Here is an 18,424-nt window from a genome sequence, read left to right as displayed (position 1 = left end):
AATTTGCAGATCTTACCACTTTTGTTCGATCAAAGTTATAGATTATTTAAACTTTAATAAATACTAGGTGTGAGACCCGTATATTATACGAGTTAATTTAAAAAATGATTAAACTTAAAGTATAAAAATGAAATATTTTTTAATATACAACTTTAAAATAAGAAAGAAAGAAACGTATTTATTACAATTTAATATCATATATATGATATTTAACACTTTACATATATAAGTATATGACTTTAACTAAAAATGAAAACAAACCAAAAATTGACAAGTGGATAATATTTATTTCAAAATTACCACAAAATGACACGTATCAAATCTCATGAGAGAATGATAAGTGGTAAAAAAAACATTCATTTATTAAGGAAGATAAATGATTTTATAAAAACTTTTATAAATTTAAATGAATTTTCTGGAAATAAAATAACAACCTTTCACATAAAATATTACTATAAAGTTATTTTATATTCTCTACGCGCAACCGGAAGAAGAAGCCCTAAATCTAATCCTTTCTCTGAAGCCAAATTCCAGTCCGTCATCTCTGTCGAAGAATTCACGAAAACTTCGGCTATCAATTCAATCCTGCATATCCCAATTTGGACTAGGCAAAGTGATCTCATGGACTTCGACGAGTATGATTACTTGGAGAAGACAGTCGACGAGGCTGACAACCGGAACGGCTCTTCTTCCAAGGCCAAGGACGGCGGCGCCGAACAGAGCGAGAAGGGTTACAGACGGAGGGACAGAGAGGAAGGCGACGAGGAAGATGACCGAATCGTAGAAGAAGATCGGAAGAGTAAGAAAAGCAAAGGAGAGGAAGAGAACGGGAGTAGGAGAGACAGAGAGCGTGACCGTGAGGAGAGGTCTTCCAGGTCAGAGCGTCACAGGAGTAGCGGTAGAGATTCGGAGAGAGATGTGGATAGAGAAAGAGATCGGCGCAGAAGCAGTAGAGATGGAGAGAGAGACCGAGATAGAGAGAGGAGTTCGAGGGATAGGGAGAAGGATAAAGAGAGAGATAGAGAAAGGAGTTCGAGGGACAAAGATAAGGATAGAGAGAAGGAGAAGAAGGATAGAGAAAGGGACAGAGAGAAGAGGGAGAGAGAAAGGGAGAAGGAAAGAGAAAGGTCCAGAAGGAGCCGCAGTCACTCCAGGCTTGAGCGAGAGCGTGAGAAGGAATTGCTAAGAGAAAAAGAAAGAGAACTGGAATCAAGGGAAAGCAGGTGAAAAAGTCTTTTCCTTTTACTAATTTTGCTTCCACAATGCATTCCTGTAGTCGTCTTATACGCAGATTGGTTTCCCAGTGGATGATTGTGAGTTGAAAGTTGAAATCATAGGTTTGATTATCAGTATATCATTTACATTAACTATCTCCCTGCATTTAGTTAAGGGTTTATTATGATAAGAGTGCCTCTTGTTGTTGTTTCACGTAAGAGTTCTTGCAATTGCTTGTTGATCCATCTTAGTTCATGGAGAATTCCCCTAAGAGACTATAAAAACTATCTAGTTTAGCTAATTAGCAAACCAAGTATGTAGCTTCTAACTTGGGTTGAAATCGTAGATGGAGTATTTGCACATACTAATGAGCTATAACAATGCGGAAATTTCTTCACGGATTCATTGAAGAAAGTGCTTTCCCACAAATTGAGTTGCATAAGGTCTGTTTGGTTCTTTATTTTATATTTGACCTCTAAGATTTGGCTTTGAAGATAATAAGGTTACTTGTGGGATGAATTCAATGTTAACGAATGATGTATTGAATTTTTAGGTTGGCAATGCATATGGTGCTGTCTCAATCTATGAAGTTTTTGTTCTCTGAGAAGACATTATTGATTTAACTCCATATTTTAGTTTCTTGCAGTGATCTTTGGATAAAAATATGCAATATTAAAATCTGTTGGAGTATTCCATTACCAGATTATACTCTTCTGCAGTGTGTGGAAGCACTGTTTAGTTGACTCAAGAGCTTAAAGCATTGTGTAGATAATATGAACAAAAAATTAGGTTAGCTTAACTAAGTACTAATTCAATCTAAGTTTCTTAACATACGATTGTGAAAATTCGATTAAATGACAGATTATCTTTTCTTTGACCATTTACATGTCATATCTTGGAAAAAAATTCAAGAAATGTAGCTAGTCAAAGTCACTTTACAGAATTCTGAGATGAATGATTCAGTTATATAATACTATAAATGATGCATATATGATACAGTGAGACTTTTGCCAACATGGTCTTTAACATTATGAAGCTAACAGTCTTAGAACAGTAAAAAAAAATATAATTGTTCACATGTTTCTTCAAATCACTGGGAAAATATCATGATGTTTAAGAACATGTTATGTGCACTTTAAGATTTAAAAAAAAAGGGTAGTTATGGGCCCTTATGGCATTTTGATCAGTGTTCACCCTTTATTTTTTTTCTCATTATACTGTAAGTTGTTTATATTGCAGGAGATTGAAAGATAAAAAAGAAGCAGAGCCTGAAGCTGATCCAGAAAGAGACCAAAGGACTGTTTTTGCTTACCAGGTATATCTTGTGGATAGAAATTTCATAATTTTGACTTTATTTGACTTTTTTGTTCCATAAAAACCAATATTAACCACTTTCTTTGTTGTTTTCACTTTCCAGATGCCACTGAAGGCAACTGAATATGATGTTTATGAGTTCTTTTCAAAAGCAGGAAAGGTAATGGACACAATGCTTACTCTTTATCTTTGGCAAATGTCAATCAATTGCTTTTAATTATTTTGTGTATTATTATTATTTAGTTTCCACATGTAGTGCATGATCAACTTATATACACCAGGTTATAATTTATGAATTATGATTTATTATTTACACAATATAATTACTTGTTATTGAGATACATCTCCTTCCTGTTGCAGTAAATGCTCCTCTATTGACTTTCTTGTATCCCAACATGATTCTATTATAGTGGGGTGAGTGAATTTTTATGGACATATGTTAGTCAATGATCTTTGTGAATGTGAGCTGTAGCAGTAGCACCCTCCAATGTGGTAAAAAAATTAAATGATGGTATAGCAGCAGGGGTATATTCGTTCTAAAACTATGTTTCTGTTTTAAATTTTTTTGTTATTTTATCATCTTTTCAGGTTAGAGATGTGAGACTGATCATGGATAGAAATTCAAGAAGATCAAAAGGAGTTGGGTATGTCATACATGTCTTTAATCTTTATTCTATTTTTGTTTGTTTTATTTTATGTCTCAAAAATCATAATTGTTTAATTTTCAGGTATATTGAGTTTTATGATGCAATGTCTGTGCCAATGGCAATTGCCCTTTCGGGTCATTTGCTTCTTGGTCAACCTGTCATGGTCAAACCTTCAGAAGCCGAGAAGAATCTTGTCCAATCTAATGCTACAGCTGGCGGGACAGGTGGCATTGCGGGTCCCTACGGAGCAGTTGACCGGAAACTTTATGTTGGAAATTTACACTTCAACATGACTGAACTTCAACTCAAACAGGTGAAAAGTCAACACGTTTTATTCAGTCAATTGTAACTGATAAAATATATAAGTTTTAAATATTTCATAATCATTTACAGATTTTTGAAGCTTTTGGACCCGTGGAGCTCGTCCAACTCCCCACGGATCCTGAAACAGGTCATTGTAAAGGTTTCGGCTTTATTCAGGTCACTTTTTAAAATTCTTATTTCAAAATTTCCTTCTTAGTTATTCTCTTATTTATTTATTATTAATATATAACTCTTTTTTTTTTTTTTTTTAACTATTTTTATAGTTTGCTCAACTTGAGCATTCGAAGGCTGCACAAAGCTTAAATGGGAAGCTTGAGATAGCTGGGAGGACAATTAAGGTGAAATTTTGTGCCTGTTTTATTTATTTATTTATTTATATATATATTATGTGAATGTTGACTTTTAGGGTCAATGTTACATTTTTTTTTGTAGGTATCTTCGGTTACTGATCATGTTGTTGCACAAGATTCAGGAGCAAAAGCTGCAGACTTTGATGATGATGATGGTGGAGGTTTGGTGAGTATTTTTTCTAGGAATGTTGTGTTAGGGGTAAAATGGTCATTTAGTCTAGTTAAGAGGGTTTATCGGGTATTTTACAGGCTCTAAATGCGCAATCAAGGGCAATGCTTATGGCAAAGCTTGATAGAAGTGGTATTGCATCAAGGTAAGTTACACATCGCATGCTTAATTTCATTTTATTTAAGCAGAATTGACGATATTACCCTTGCAGTGTTGTTCCTGGGGCTCTTGGAGTAGGGGCAAATCTGGTGAATGGGTCTGGCCCAATTCAAGCGATTAATGGGCCATCTACAACAGTCCCTGTTCCAGCTTTAGCCCAAATTGTTTCAGAGCCTGTTGGAAACCCTAGCGAGTGTTTGCTTTTAAAAAACATGTTTGATCCATCCACCGAGGTTCTTTTTTTGTTCTTTTTACTTTTTTTTTAATTATTAAATTATTAAATAAATTCAGCATGTTTTTCTTTAGATTTAAATTTGCGGTGTATTTAATTACAGGTTGAGCCGGACTTTGATTTGGATATAAAAGATGATGTGGAAGACGAGTGTTGTAATTATGGAAGAGTGAAGCATATCCATGTTGATAAGTATGTGTTGTATATAAAGTATAAACATTGTTTTATTTATTTGTTTATTATTTTAATATGTTAATTTTATAATAATATTATCAGGCACAGTGCTGGTTATGTGTATGTGCGATTTGAAAGTGTGGAGGCGGCTTCACGAGCTCAACAGGCAATGCATAAAAGATGGTTTGCACGCAGATTGATTTCAGCAATATTTTTGGTAATTTACTTGCTTTATAATTAATTATTATATGTGCTTGTGTTTATGATTTTATTTATTTATTTATTGTGTTAAATTCAGCAACCATACGAGTATGATGCAAAGTTCAAAAGTGCAGCTTGATGATGTCACACAACCAAGATAAATTTGGGTTTGAATTTGTTGTCAGGTTTCTTAATTTTAGTTTTTTTTGTTAGAGACATTTCCATTTTGCATGTATAATGATATTATGAAATTGGTTTTTATGGGATCATATCTGATAAGTAATGTTCACGAAGTCTGAATTGTTTAAGACTGAATAATATTTCTAGGCTTATTCTCAGTTATAATTTGTAGGTTGTGCATAATAATATTGTAGAACGACTTACACTTTTGGTTCTGTTTGGAATGGTTTGAAGAGTTTGTCCGATCCTTTTTGGCTCTTGGAATCAGGTTGATTATGGCAAAGACAAGACCATATGAAAAATAGTACAATTTCTTAAAGATAAATATTAAAAGATGGGTTATCGTATTTATAATCCATAACAGTATGCGTGCTGTGTATAAATGTTTGTTTATAAAAATATAAGTTTTATAACAGAAGAGTTTATGTATTTCGTTTATAAGTGTATATAATACTTGTATAAAAATATAGATTTTTATAAACCGCTTTAAACATGTGCTCGAGCTACATATAAGTCTGTTTCATCTTATATGAGTGCTTTGAGAGTGCATTCGGTCTTTGTCATGAGCTTATAATCGAATTATATAATGCGGTTTTGCTTGGCACTACAAAGGGGGCATGCCGAAGCAAATTCTCCAAATGCTTCATCGATGAAAACAACAATGGATAGTTATAACCCGCTATGTCTCGCCAGACAAAGATTGTATCTAGCAATCACATGTGGGGGTATCAACCTATATAGATCTATACAAAACTTTATCGCTCTCTTTTTGGATTACCAATTATAGTAAAGAGGCCTTTACTCTTTGGATTAACTCGTGGATTTCCTGATTTTAAAAAAAATTCTAAAAGTGAGCGAGTGTGTGACTTTAAACTTCAAATATTAAAGTAACTAAACAAAAGGTTCTACCGTGTACAAAAACTACATAAAGTTTTTAACAAAAATCGGACAGCTTAACGGTTGTAAATTGAACAAATCCAGGTTTTAACCAATGTAAAACCAACAATTCCAAATATAGGAACAAGTCTAAATATATGTATATATATATTGTTTTTGAAATACAACAACTATTTAATGAATTATAAACTTTATAACTATAACAATATTTCATTTATAATTATAAATTTATAAACAATTTGGCTAATAAATATTAAAAACAAGTGTATATCTTTTAAATAACTATTTTTTAACAAACCCATATATAAAAATTATTACAAATATATAAACAATTAAATAACAATTTAAAACGTTTATATAAAATAATATCAAGTAAATTTGCATGCATTCACATTAAAGAGTTCAAAGGTGGGGCCATGAACTCGCTTTCGAAGCGTGTGTAGAAACTGTTGTCGAGACTGGGAATCGGATTGCGATTCAGGACGTCACAAATGACACCTCATTTCAACGTAATGTCGTGAGAGGGTTGTAGATTGGGCTGATAAGAAACTGTTTTAGGCTGAAAAGTGTTCGTCGAAAACTGCCCAAATACGTCAGAAAACTACTCGGGAGTTGCCGGAAAACCGCTTGAAGGTGGTTCTTCCTTGGTTGTTGCTAGCTTGTGATGGCACTGTTGGTAGGAGGGAGTGACGACAACAGGTGGAAGCAGAGGGTCTATAATGTTTGTCGGAGCAATGGAGGTGTAGGGCGATGCAGTGGCTAAAAAACAGAGAGAGAGAGAGAGAGAGAGAGAGAGAGAGAGAGAGAGAGAGAGAGAGAGAGAGAGAGAGAGAGAGGATGGCTGATATAACACCCGTATATTCGGGCTAGATAATTAAGATATAATAAACAATAAACCGACATTTTTATAGAAGGTTATGTAGGATAAATAATCTTAAACAAAGTTATAGTATATGTGACAAAGATTTCATACAATAAAGAATTTTGAAATCCGACTTCGTATGAAGAAGTTATGATTGTTCGAAGTTTCACGATTAAACCAAAACGACTCTACGTATCGTAAAAAGTGAATTTTGATAGATTACTTATTAGCCTAAGTGATCTAAATGAAATTCATAACAGTCGTAAAACCGAGAGCGTGTATATAGAGAACATGCAAATCTAACTTCGTATGAGGAAATTATGATTTTTCGAAGTTTCAACGCAACAGTGCGGACATAGAAATCGAAATTAAAATCAATTGATTGTTAGCCAAAACAATCTAAACGAGAATTGAAGATCTCGTAAATATGAACTCTTCGACATAAAGACAGTCGATAACGGAGTTCATATGAAGGAGTTATGAATTTAGCACAGACTTTAACAATCTAAACTGGTCTAAATATGAATTTTAGTTAAAGTGAGAATTAGCTATTGAGACCTTAATGAAAGTTGTATAGCTCATCGAGATGATTATGAGGATATAAAGAACGTTGAAAATGAAGCTCGTATGCGAAAGTTATGGCTGTCCAAGATCTGCGAGAAACCGCCTAGGCTGATGACGTGTCACCACCTGGTGGCGCCACGTCACATGGTCAGCCGCCCATTTCCTCCTAGAGACACGATGACGTGGCACCACATGGTTGTGACACGTGGCACCATAATAAGCTGACACGTGATATGTTCTAGAAGAAGAGGAGGAGGCCCAAGGGAAATCGGACACGTGGTAAAGGCTAAGAGGAGCTAGCATGACAAGAGTACACATTACGCCCCTTTTTTGTGTACGGCGTGCCTCTCAGCAGCCTATATATATCCCTCCGTTTTTCACTTTATTTCTCACTCAAACCCACCAAAACACTCTCAAACCTCCATATTTCTTTAGGTCTAATTTTAGGGGTTTTCATTGGTCAGTAGTGAGGCTCTAGTGCATCAGAGGGTCTGAAAAATAGAAGCTTTTGTGTCGGGATTGTACCTGCATAATTTCTCGGTTTTCGCTAAAATCTTTGTAAGTTAAGCTACACTTGTTTTATTTTCAAGTGTATCTTTTATTTATGTTCATAGTCGTTATTATGAACCTATAAATAAGATTTTTTAGTGATTCCAAGTCATTATACTGATTGATCTACTTACGGGGATAATTTCTAGGCTAGATTTAGTAAGGTGTTTAAAGTGGGATTTCCAAACAGTATATTTTGTATACCAAACGAACCTTACCTCCGATATGATCCTACCTGGTTATTCCTTACTTGATAGATCTTGATGTAGACATTGAGACTGTTGAGGAATCTAGACTATCATTAGTCATAATGAATATCAGACTAAGACTTAGCAATAATGATACCTAGTTCAGGTCAAGGGAAACGTCAAGGTGCTAAGGTGAAATGCTGCCCAAATTCTAAGGCATCCACTTTAACAGTGAGCGCATAGTTACTTTCAACTTACACATAGATATGAAATATCTATTAAATGCAATGTGTGCTTATTATTCGTGTTCTTAATATCTTTGCTATGTGCAATAATATGATATGATTTTACGTATATAAATTACTTTATCATATTAAAGTTTGCATTAGGAAGTAAAAGGGTTTTGAGAAAGATACAATAATGGGCTGGGTAGTAAAAAGTTTTTGGGAAAATAAAATAATGGTGAGATGTCACACATTGTATTATCGCGACCTGTCATCTAACAGAGTATAGGTGACGACCAATAACTATTCTAGGTAGCCTGGTGGAACACTAGCAGGTTCGCCACATGTAGGTGTTAACGATCATACTTTTCAGAGAAAAAGGAATGTTGTTCGTTTGGGTACTCTATTCCCCTCAGGGTTGCTTATTGATACATATTGCTACAGATTCCCCAAAGCGGTATTGTCTACTCATAAAGATCCTTTAGGGTAGGTCTTTTGAGATTAGCATTAGGGATTAGAGAGTAAGAATAACAGAATGGGTAATCAGGATTATTTGTTTATTGTGAAAAATATATTATTAAAATATTATGGGTTGAAAACCCTATGTGCTCACCAGGCTCCTAAGCCTGACCCACTCAGTTTCTTTATATCACAAGTAGTGGTACGAAGGTACAATCCACTGAGAGATTCGAGGAGTTTAGACCAATAGTACAATAAGTTAATGTAAGGCCTACAAGGATTACAATTATACTTATGTTTTATATCAGTTATGAGTTATGACATATCAAATTTTAATAATCAATGAAAAACATTTTCTTTGGAAATACTTTTTATGGGACAAATTCCATATTTATAAATAATTAAATATCACTCTGATTTAAAATAAGCATAAATAAAAAGGTTTTTTGGACCACGAAAATTAGGGATGTCATAATTGACCTTCTCTCTTTATAGGGAGGAGATGGGAGGTGTGGCCTCTCGATCTGCCTGCCAAAAATCGACGAAAAAGAAGTTTCTCAAAATTTTCAAAAGCACTAGTTAGATGTAGGGGTGAGCAAACCCGAACTCGAAACCCAAAAACCGACAAAAACTGACGAAAGTGAAACTAAAAAACCGAAACTAAACCCTAATCGTTTGTTTTGGGTTTTAATTTCTTAAAACCAAAAACGTTGGTTTGGGTTCGCTTTCAGAAATATTAGAAATCGAGGAAAACCGAGAAAAACTGAACCGAACTGAATTTTATAAAATATAATATATGTTCCGTAAATATATATATATATATATATATATATATATATATATATATATATATATATATATATATATATTCATTCCGGGAGTTAAAAACATATAAAACAGGTTGGTCTGATGGTAAGTGCTCGAATGTTGAAGGATACTCGTCTCATAGGTGTAACATCTCAAAAATTCAGACCAAAAATTTCATTTTTAAATCATTAAACAAACCATAATTATCAAATCATTCCTTTCATAACATAAGTTGTTTTCTCAAAACAGAATATTAATTCAAAACAAGATTATTTTATTAGAGTAAAACACCATAGGCTGAACTTCTTGGTGTGTGCCATGCAGTCATCCCGAGCTCTTCCATCCGCTACCGGAAGTACCTGAAACCAAAACTGAAAACTGTAAGCACGAAACTTAGTGAGTTCCCCAACCTACCACATACCATACATATAACCACATACTGGGCCCCCGCCAGCTGCATCGGGACTTGCCCGACATCAGACTCGCTCCAGCATCGGGCCTCACCAGGCATCAGGCCCCGCCTGGCATCGAGCCCCGCTCGGTATACAAATCTGTCTCTCTTAGGCCTCGCTTGTCTCTGGGCCTCGCCCGCTATATACATAAAAACATATAACATACTAGCACATAAAGAAACATACTCTACTGTACTTCTGTTCGAAGGCCTCGCCTAACTTGGGTCCCGCCCATGGTCTACTACTGATGAGCTATGGAATCCCGTCCACACTCCTACTGTCAGTGAGATACGGGCCCCTGCCGATACTCACTACTCTCGGGCCTCGCCCCTACTATGCTAATGTTGAGATATGGAACCCCATCCATACTCAACTAGTGATAAGATACAGGACCTCGCCCACACTCACCTCCTTACTAGGTACATACAAGTATCACAAAGACAACAAGTATAGTCTAACATGCATATATAAATCTTCCTCGGGCTTGCCCCGACATCGGACCCTATTCCGGAACATACTACCATATAAACATACTGTAACACCTGGTTCCCGGTACATATTTAAATTCAAGTATTGTTGTAATTTACTCTAGGACTCGGCGAGTTGGAGGCCCAACTCGTTGAGTAGACTCGACATTATGCGGGGGTTTTTAATGATCTACTCGACGAGTCAGGAGACCGACTCGGCGAGTAGGAGTTGTCTGGACAAAATCCTAATGTTTAGGGTTTGCACCCTATTTAAACACTTTATCTCGTCCCAAACCAGCCTCCATCACCCTCCCAACTCAGAGGAACCCTAGATTGAAACGCTAAACCCTTATTGAGTATTCTTGAGCCTTTTTGGTTCTTTTTGTGTGTGTTTGAAGTTTAAGAAGAAGAAGAAAGCTTGGAAGTTCAAGTAGAAGCAAGGAGATCCAGAAGTTTTACTTCATTCTCAGCTCATTCAAGGTAAAAAGCTGGAACCTTGACCATCTATCTCTTAGATTTTGATTTGGAGCTATTTCTACCCTTTTTATGAGTATAGAGAAGCAAAAATCGGATTTTGTGGGTGTGCTTTGAGTTGCACTTCGGATCTGGGGCTATTGGGGGTCTTTATGGCATAAAGATGCCAACTTTGTTTCCATACACACCCCATGCATCTTGTAGACCTCCTTTTCTGGCTTTTTGAGCCAAAGGCCCCATGCATGTACATCAAGTTTGTAGCTTTACATATAAAATGGACCCTAGGAGGACAGATCTATGGTTTGGACGCGTTAAGACCCATTATAATCGAATGTATAGTTTTGGACAAAGAGGGACTCGACGAGTCGGGGTGTATTTTCCACCAAAGCCTTTCTGTTTATGGACCAGATGTTAATATCGAAGCTTCCCCAGTTGCGTAGGTTTACTAGGGACCTGGAAATCATAGGACCCAACGAGTGGATGAACAGACTCGGCGCGTTCAAGGCAATGTCCCGGCCACATAGAGACGGACTCGGCGAGTTCAAGGGGAAGTCGACAAGTCATAGACTGAACATCTTCATATGGATGAAGGTGAACTCGACGAGTTCAAGGACGAACTCGACAAGTCGGTTGAAGATAGTCTAATGTGTTGTTGAAGGCGAACTCGTTGAGCTCTTGCTAGACCCAACAAGTAAGGATGGGATTATGGAAGTAGGTGAACATGGGGACTCGGCGAGTTGGCGGACCAACTTAGTGAGTCGAGTCAACCAAATGTTGACTTTGACCAGAGGATTGACCATTGATCAAGGTGTTGACCTTGACCTTGTCTTGGACTTGAGTTGGCCCTTGTAAGGGTTACGAGTAAGAATTTATAAGTTAGAAAAGTTTTTGTGTAGGGATTGTGGATTCGAGGAGAGTTGGTTTTCATACCGAGATCAGTGCAGACACCACACGACTTTGAGGTGAGTTTTCTCCTAGTAGGAGTGGGTCTACGGCCATAATGCCGACCCACAAGTAAGAGTGTTGGATAAATGATTGTCTTTGTGATAATTTTCTAGGGTTGATATGAGATATGTTTATTGTGCCTGATATGATTATTGTGCTTGATATGTTTATTGTGCTTAGCAGTAGTAGGGGGTCAAATAGTCCACGGTTACCGGTTGAAAGATACCGAAGGGGAGGGTAGCTCCCATTTACCAGTTTAGAGATACCGAAGGGGAGGTTAGTTCCCGGTTACCGGTTGAAAGATACCGAGGAGGAGCCCAGCTCTTGGCTATGCCTGACAGATACCGGTTGAAAGATACCGAAGATTATGCATTATTTGGTATGCGTATGATGGGGGAACTCACTAAACTTTGTGCTTATGGTTTTTAGTTTTGGTTTCAGGTACCTCTTCATCTAAGGGGAAGGAGCCGGCGGAGTAGCAGCGCATCACACATTCACACATGATATTCCACATTTAAGAAACCTGAGATTGTACTCTGATATTATACTATTTGATCATATGGTTCGAGACTTGTGATTTGTGACTTTATGTTGAAATGATATCAATGTTGTTTTCCGTTAACTGTTTTTACAAGTAATATACTCTAAAAATGAAAAAATTTGGGTCTCAATTTTGGGATCTTACAAGTTGGTATCAGAGCCTTGGTTTGAGGGATTTGGGCTCACCTTCGGGGGTGTCTGAACTCAAATCGAGGGCTTGAATGATTTTTACAAGAAAAATGGTTTTCTAAAATTTGAAATAAGGAGTTTTGAGAAAGAACAAGGTGTGTGATGCGTGCAACCGACCGAGCTCAAGTAAGTTTCCCCAAGATACCCATACATTCTATGTTATGTTATATGATATGAGTATGAGAACTGCATGCTAGATTAGGGCTAAGGATCTAGGAGGGATGCCTTATATGCCTGTTGTGTGAGTTTACTAAGCTATATGCTAGGGCTGGTTAGTCAGCAGTATGGTAGCCTGATTAGGTTATGCTTGGTATTTGTTACTCAATGCATGAATGCTGCTTGCTTTGTGCTAATGGGGGGTTCCGGCTAGCTTTAACTAAGTAGTGAGCGGATATGTAATAGTATCCACAATCTAGTTAGGGAAAGATGGTAGGGACTCGTCGTGCAACTGATGGCGGAGAGTAGGTCGGAGAGTGCCTTAGGACAAGCCTAGGATGAGGTTAGTTGGGAAGTAAAAAGGGACTTGGCGAAGTCAAGGAAATTATTGAGGAAAGTACGGATAGATGTGGAAGGTAGTATGGGCACGTACTACTGGAAGTAGAGGATCCATACTCAAATCAAGGAGGGCTGAGATAGAACCAGGATACTTGGAGAGTGTGTGAGACCTCTCGAGAGTATGTATGACCCTGACATCATTGTGTTTATTTTCAGTATGGCGATCATGCGACATGGAGCAGGATCTGGGTCGGGATCAGGGACAGGCTCGGGTGTGGGATCCGAGCAGGTTGATGACGGGCTACTCGAGTTCATTGCGTATGAGATCACGAGAGGTATCCTTGAGGCGACCACGGTTATTTTCGGGTCGATCAAGGAGAGGATTATTGAGCTGATGGAGGATCGCCTTCGGATATTCAGGAGTGACTTGGCGTCTAGCCAGTCAGGTATGCGCACACTATCCTTCAAGGAATTCCGAGGGAGTGGTGCGCCAGACTTTCACAGGGTGAAGGACCCCATTGTGGCTAGGAGATGGATTGCAGACATCGAGTCTGCATAGTTGACGAGCTTCTGCCCAAAGGGGTCGAAGGTCTGCTTTGCTGCGGGTGATTTGAGGAATCGAGCCAGAGATTGGTGGGAGTTAGTGGATGATTCACTGGGGCCCCAACCATTGAGGCTATGACTTGGTCAGATTTTGTGACCAGGTTCAGGGCTGAGTTTGCGCTGGTTGTGGAGCTTCAGCAGCTGGCCAGGGAGTTTCTTGATATGAGGCAGACTACTGAGACTGTGGCGGAGATCACTGCCAAGTTCCGGGATAGGGCCTTGTTGGTACCTCAGTATGCAGGAGATGGGGAGATGCGGAAGACCCGCTACCATGATATGTTGAGGGCTGACATTCGGGAGCATGTCAGCTATTCTGCTTGCCCGACTCTGGATTCCATGATTGCCAGGGCGAGGGAGAGAGAGATTGATTTAGAGCACCTCAGGAAAAGGAAAGCGGAGACAGGACATGTTGTTGGGGTTTCAGGGAAGAAACCCAAGGGATTCGACTCTAGGTCGAAGGGTCAGCAGGGCCGGGACCGCTGTGGGAAATGCAGTAGGTCACACGAGGGAGTTTGCCGCACTGGGTCGGGATTGGGCTGCTACAAGTGCGGCAAGACGGGGCATTTTGGTAGGGATTGTGCTGCTCATGTCCCCACTGTTCAGACTTCGGATCTGATTTGTTTTCATTGCAATCAGAGGGGCCATAAAACGGTAAACTGTCCTAGATTGACAGCAACAACAGCAGCGACAGTGGTGGCGCCAACTCCAGCGACTACGCGGGTTACGGATGGCTAGAATGTACAGTCAGAGGCTCCAGTGATGAGGAGCCGAGCTTTCCAGTTAACAGCCAAGGAGGCACGCGCCGCACCCGATGTGGTGACGGGTATGGTTTCTTCTCTCTCTCTTTCTCTCTCTCTCTCTCTCTCTCTCTCTCTATATATATATATATATATATATATATATATTATATGCCGCTTGTGATGTTGATGTATTATGCTATATGTTTTGTTTAGGATCGTTCCATGTGAACGATATTCCGGTTCACGTGTTGTTTGATTCGGGTCATACCCGATCATTTGTCTCTCTTGCGCTTAGCAAGAGGTTTCCTGAGTCTTCAGGCATGTTAGATTGCCCTCTAGAGGTCGAGATTGCGGATGACCGGTCAGTGCGAGCGTCGGAGGTTTTCAGAGATTGTGTTCTAAAGTTGTACGAGGATCGCTACTTGGTAGATTTGGTTCCTGTACCATTGCGGGGGAAAAAGGTCATCATAGGGATGGATTGGTTGAGCCCCAATGAGGCAGTGATCGACTGTGCGCAACAGTTAATTCAAATCAGGACCCTAGGTGGGGGAGAGCTGGTGATTCAAGGCGAGAGGCCACAACGTGGACCAGCTTTATGTTCAGCAGCGAGGGCTAGGCGTTACCTCCAACAGGATTGCGCGGGGTATGTCGCCTATGTTTTGGATACTCGAGAGGCGGGTCAGGCGATGGTGAGTGATGTGCCAGTGGTACGAGAGTACGTGGATGTATTTCTAGAGGAGCTGCCTGGGATACCTTCAGAGAGGTAGGTGGAGTTCAGGATCGAATTGGTCCCTAGTGCGGCTCCAATATACAAGGAACCATATCGATTGGCTCCTCTTGAGATGCAAGAGTTGTCTACACAGCTGCAGGAGCTGTTAGACAAGGGATTGATCAGACCGAGTAGTTCGCCCTGGGGAGCCCCGATACTATTCGTGAAAAAGAAGGACGGGTCGCATAAGATGTGTATAGACTACCGGGAGCCGAATAAGGTAACGGTGAAGAATTGTTACCCACTCCCAAGGATTGATGACCTCTTTGACCAGCTTCAGGGAGCATTTTGGTTCTCTAAGATAGATATGTGTTCGGGTTACCATCAGATGAGGGTCCGAGAGGAGAATGTGTAGAAGACTGCGTTTCAGACGCAATATGGAAATTATGAGTTTGTGGTGATGCATTTTGGGCTCGCCAATGCTCCTGCCGCGTTTAAGGATCTCATGAACCGCATGTGTAAATCGATGTTGGATCGGTCTGTGATAGTTTCATTGATGACATCTTAGTCTATTCCAAGACTCAGGGGCAACATGAGGAGCACTTGTGGGAGGTATTGGATACTCTTAGGAGGGAGATTTTGTATTCCATGTTCTCCAAGTGTGAGTTCTGGTTGCGCGAGGTGCAGTTTCTTGGAAATCTTGTCGATCAGGACGGAATTTCAGTCGATCCGGCCAAAGTGGAGGCCGTGATGAGGTAGGAGGTCTCGAAGTCTCCATCTGAGATTAAGAGCTTCCCGGGATTGACAAGTTATTATTGGAGATTCATTTAGGACTTCTCTAAGATATCCGTGCCCTTGACCTAGTTGACAAGGAAAGCCGTGGTCTTTCGCTGGGGGCCAGAGCAGCAGGCTGCATTCGAGGCTCTGACACAAATATTGTGCGAGGTGCCAATCTTAGCCCTGCCAGAGGGCATTGATGATTTTGTGGTATATTGCGATGCGTCCATCTCGGGTTTGGGCACGGTATTGATGCAGAGGGGGCATGTTATCGCCTATGCTTCGAGGCAGCTGAATCCACATGAGGCGAACTATCCGACACATGAATTGGAGTTGGGGGCAGTTGTTTTCGCCCTCAAGATTTGGCGTCGTTACCTCTATGGGGTCCGCTGTACTATTTACACGGACCATAAGAGTTTGAGGTACCTAATGGATCAGCCGAATCTAAACATGAGGCAGCGTCGGTGGCTTGATGTGGTGAAGGATTACGATTGTGAGATCCTCTATCATCCGGGGAAGGCCAATGTCGTGGCCGATGTGCTTAGCCGCAAAGAAGTGCTGATCAAAGACATCTGCATGAGGATGACCGTGGTGACTCCGCTGTTGGAGCGGATTCGAGAGGCCTAACAGGAGGCTATGAAGGAGGAACATCGTAAGAGTGAGCGTATCGTGGGCCATGTTTCCTCCTTCTATTATGACAGTCGGGGATTGTTGACCTTACACCATAGAGTGTGGGACCCATATCATGGAGGTGTATGCCAGGTATTGATGGAGGAGGCGCATAAATCCAGGTTTTCTATCCATCCTAAGGCGTAGAAGATGTATAGGGATCTTCGCCTTGATTATTGATGTCCCTGCATGAAGAGGGATGTAGCTTGGTTCGTTAAGAGATGCCTGACCTGCAGGAAGGTCAAGGCCAAACATTAGAGGCCTCACGACAAGACCCAGCCGTTGGATATCCCGCTATGGAAATGGGAATATATCACAATGGATTTCATCACAAAGCTTCCCAGGACTGCACGGGGAGTGGATTCGATTTGGGTCATCGTGGATCGGTTGACCAAGAGTGCCCATTTCATACCAATCCAGGAGAGCATCTCGGCCGAGAAGTTGGCCAATATCTACATCCGAGAGGTAGTAGCTTGGCACAGAGTGCTAGTTTCGGTGATTTCGAACCAAGACGTGCGGTTTACTTCTAGATTCTGGTAGAAGTTTCACGAAGAGTTGGGTAATCGTTTGCACTTCGGCACTCTTTTTCACCCGCAGACGGATGGTAAGAATGAGCGGACCATCCAGACTCTGGAGGATAAGCTACTGTAACATCTGGATTTTCAGAGGTATTATGGCGTAGGTTAATCTTGTGATTAGAGGAGAGACTCAACGAGTAAAGGGTCCAACTCGCCGAGTCGAGCTGGGTTTCTTCCGTGGATTTAATGAGTGGACTCGACGAGTAGGTGTTGGGCAGAGAAACCCTAATCTTCGGGGTTTGGGACCTATTTAAAGGCACTTATAGCCTCCTAGGCCCCTTCCCAACAATGTCTTCGTCTCTTGAGAGAAACCCTAGAGTTATTTATGAGCTAGAGAGGAAAGAGGCTTCTTGGAGGTCATTTCTTTGAGAAGAAGATCAGGGGAATTGCAAGGATCTCAGAGGAGAGTTGGTGGATCAGTCTCCTCTTCATTTCAAGCTTCAGATCTGGTACAACTCTTGCCTCCCTTGTGTTTGAGTAGAATTCCTTGGTTGTAAAGTTGGGCTTGTATCCATATTGATGGGGTTTTGGGTGCATCCAAACCCTTTTTCGAGTCAATTGTAGATCTGGACCTTGTGAGGTCTAGAGATCCAGAAAGTAGGCAGCCATGAGTGAGTAACCTTGGAGCTTTGAAGCTATGGAGCTTCAATGGAGTCAAAATGGTGTATAGAGAAAAATACACCATACACGGGCCTCAAGTTCAGACCTTTGCGTGACTTTTGGGTAGTAGGGGGTTAGATCTATGATTTTGGGTTGCAGATTTGACCTCAAATGGCTGAATGAGAAATCTGTGGGAGCCAACTCGCCGAGTCCATGGGTGACTCGACAAGTCGCAGTGGGTTTGACCGAGTAGTCTCAACCCAGTATTGGCTCGCCGAGTTGGGAGTCAACTCGACGAGCTGAGTGAGTCCTAGGTAGAGTTCAGTTGATGCGAGGGGACTCGAAGAGTCGCATGGGTGCACTCGATGAGTAGGGTCAAATGTGGACTGTTGACTTGAGCTTGACTTCTGTTGACTTTGGGATTTTGGTCAACATAAGTAATAGAGGCCTTTGAAGGGTAAAATGGTCTTCTACCCACTTTAGAGAGTTAGAAAGAGAAGGAACCGCCCTTGATTATCTGATTCGTGAAAAAGAGTTATTATAAGAGATATTCATCCTATGTGTTAGGCGGTGGCGAGTTTGAGATTCAAGTGTGAGGATAGATGCTTTCTGCTTGCCAGGTGAGTCTTCTCACTATACTTTACCTAGAGTGGTAATTAGAGTTATGTGAC

At 40.2% G+C, this 18,424-nt stretch overlaps 1 protein-coding gene across 1 annotated transcript; it reads left to right on the top strand.

The window, feature by feature from the left end:
• The first annotated feature begins 469 nt into the window (after nucleotides 1-469).
• LOC145087046 (Splicing factor, CC1-like protein) lies at nucleotides 470-5,093 on the top strand. Its single transcript, XM_079024945.1, has 13 exons — nucleotides 470-1,223; nucleotides 2,455-2,530; nucleotides 2,633-2,689; nucleotides 3,118-3,173; nucleotides 3,258-3,489; nucleotides 3,570-3,656; nucleotides 3,764-3,838; nucleotides 3,933-4,016; nucleotides 4,100-4,164; nucleotides 4,231-4,411; nucleotides 4,514-4,602; nucleotides 4,687-4,801; nucleotides 4,883-5,093. Exons 1-13 carry the CDS (start codon nucleotides 622-624, stop codon nucleotides 4,922-4,924), a joined length of 1,761 nt encoding a protein of 586 aa, XP_078881071.1. The 5' UTR covers nucleotides 470-621; the 3' UTR covers nucleotides 4,925-5,093.
• The last annotated feature ends 13,331 nt before the right edge of the window (nucleotides 5,094-18,424 follow it).

The sequence above is a fragment of the Lactuca serriola genome, chromosome 2 (assembly GCF_051521515.1).
Source record: "Lactuca serriola cultivar US96UC23 chromosome 2, Lser_US96UC23_V15, whole genome shotgun sequence".
Lineage (NCBI taxonomy): Eukaryota > Viridiplantae > Streptophyta > Magnoliopsida > Asterales > Asteraceae > Lactuca > Lactuca serriola.
The sequence above is the reverse complement of the archived record's forward strand: the minus strand, read 5'-3'. Positions and strand labels throughout refer to the sequence as shown.

Excerpts from the sequence above, each read along its gene's own strand:
- LOC145087046 (XM_079024945.1), top strand. The coding sequence starts at position 622 with ATGGACTTCGACGAGTATGATTACTTGGAGAAGACAGTCGACGAGGCT. Across the intron at positions 2,690-3,117 it reads TCTTTTCAAAAGCAGGAAAG|GTTAGAGATGTGAGACTGAT; the intron begins GTAATGGACACA and ends TCATCTTTTCAG. Across the intron at positions 4,017-4,099 it reads ATGATGATGGTGGAGGTTTG|GCTCTAAATGCGCAATCAAG; the intron begins GTGAGTATTTTT and ends GGTATTTTACAG.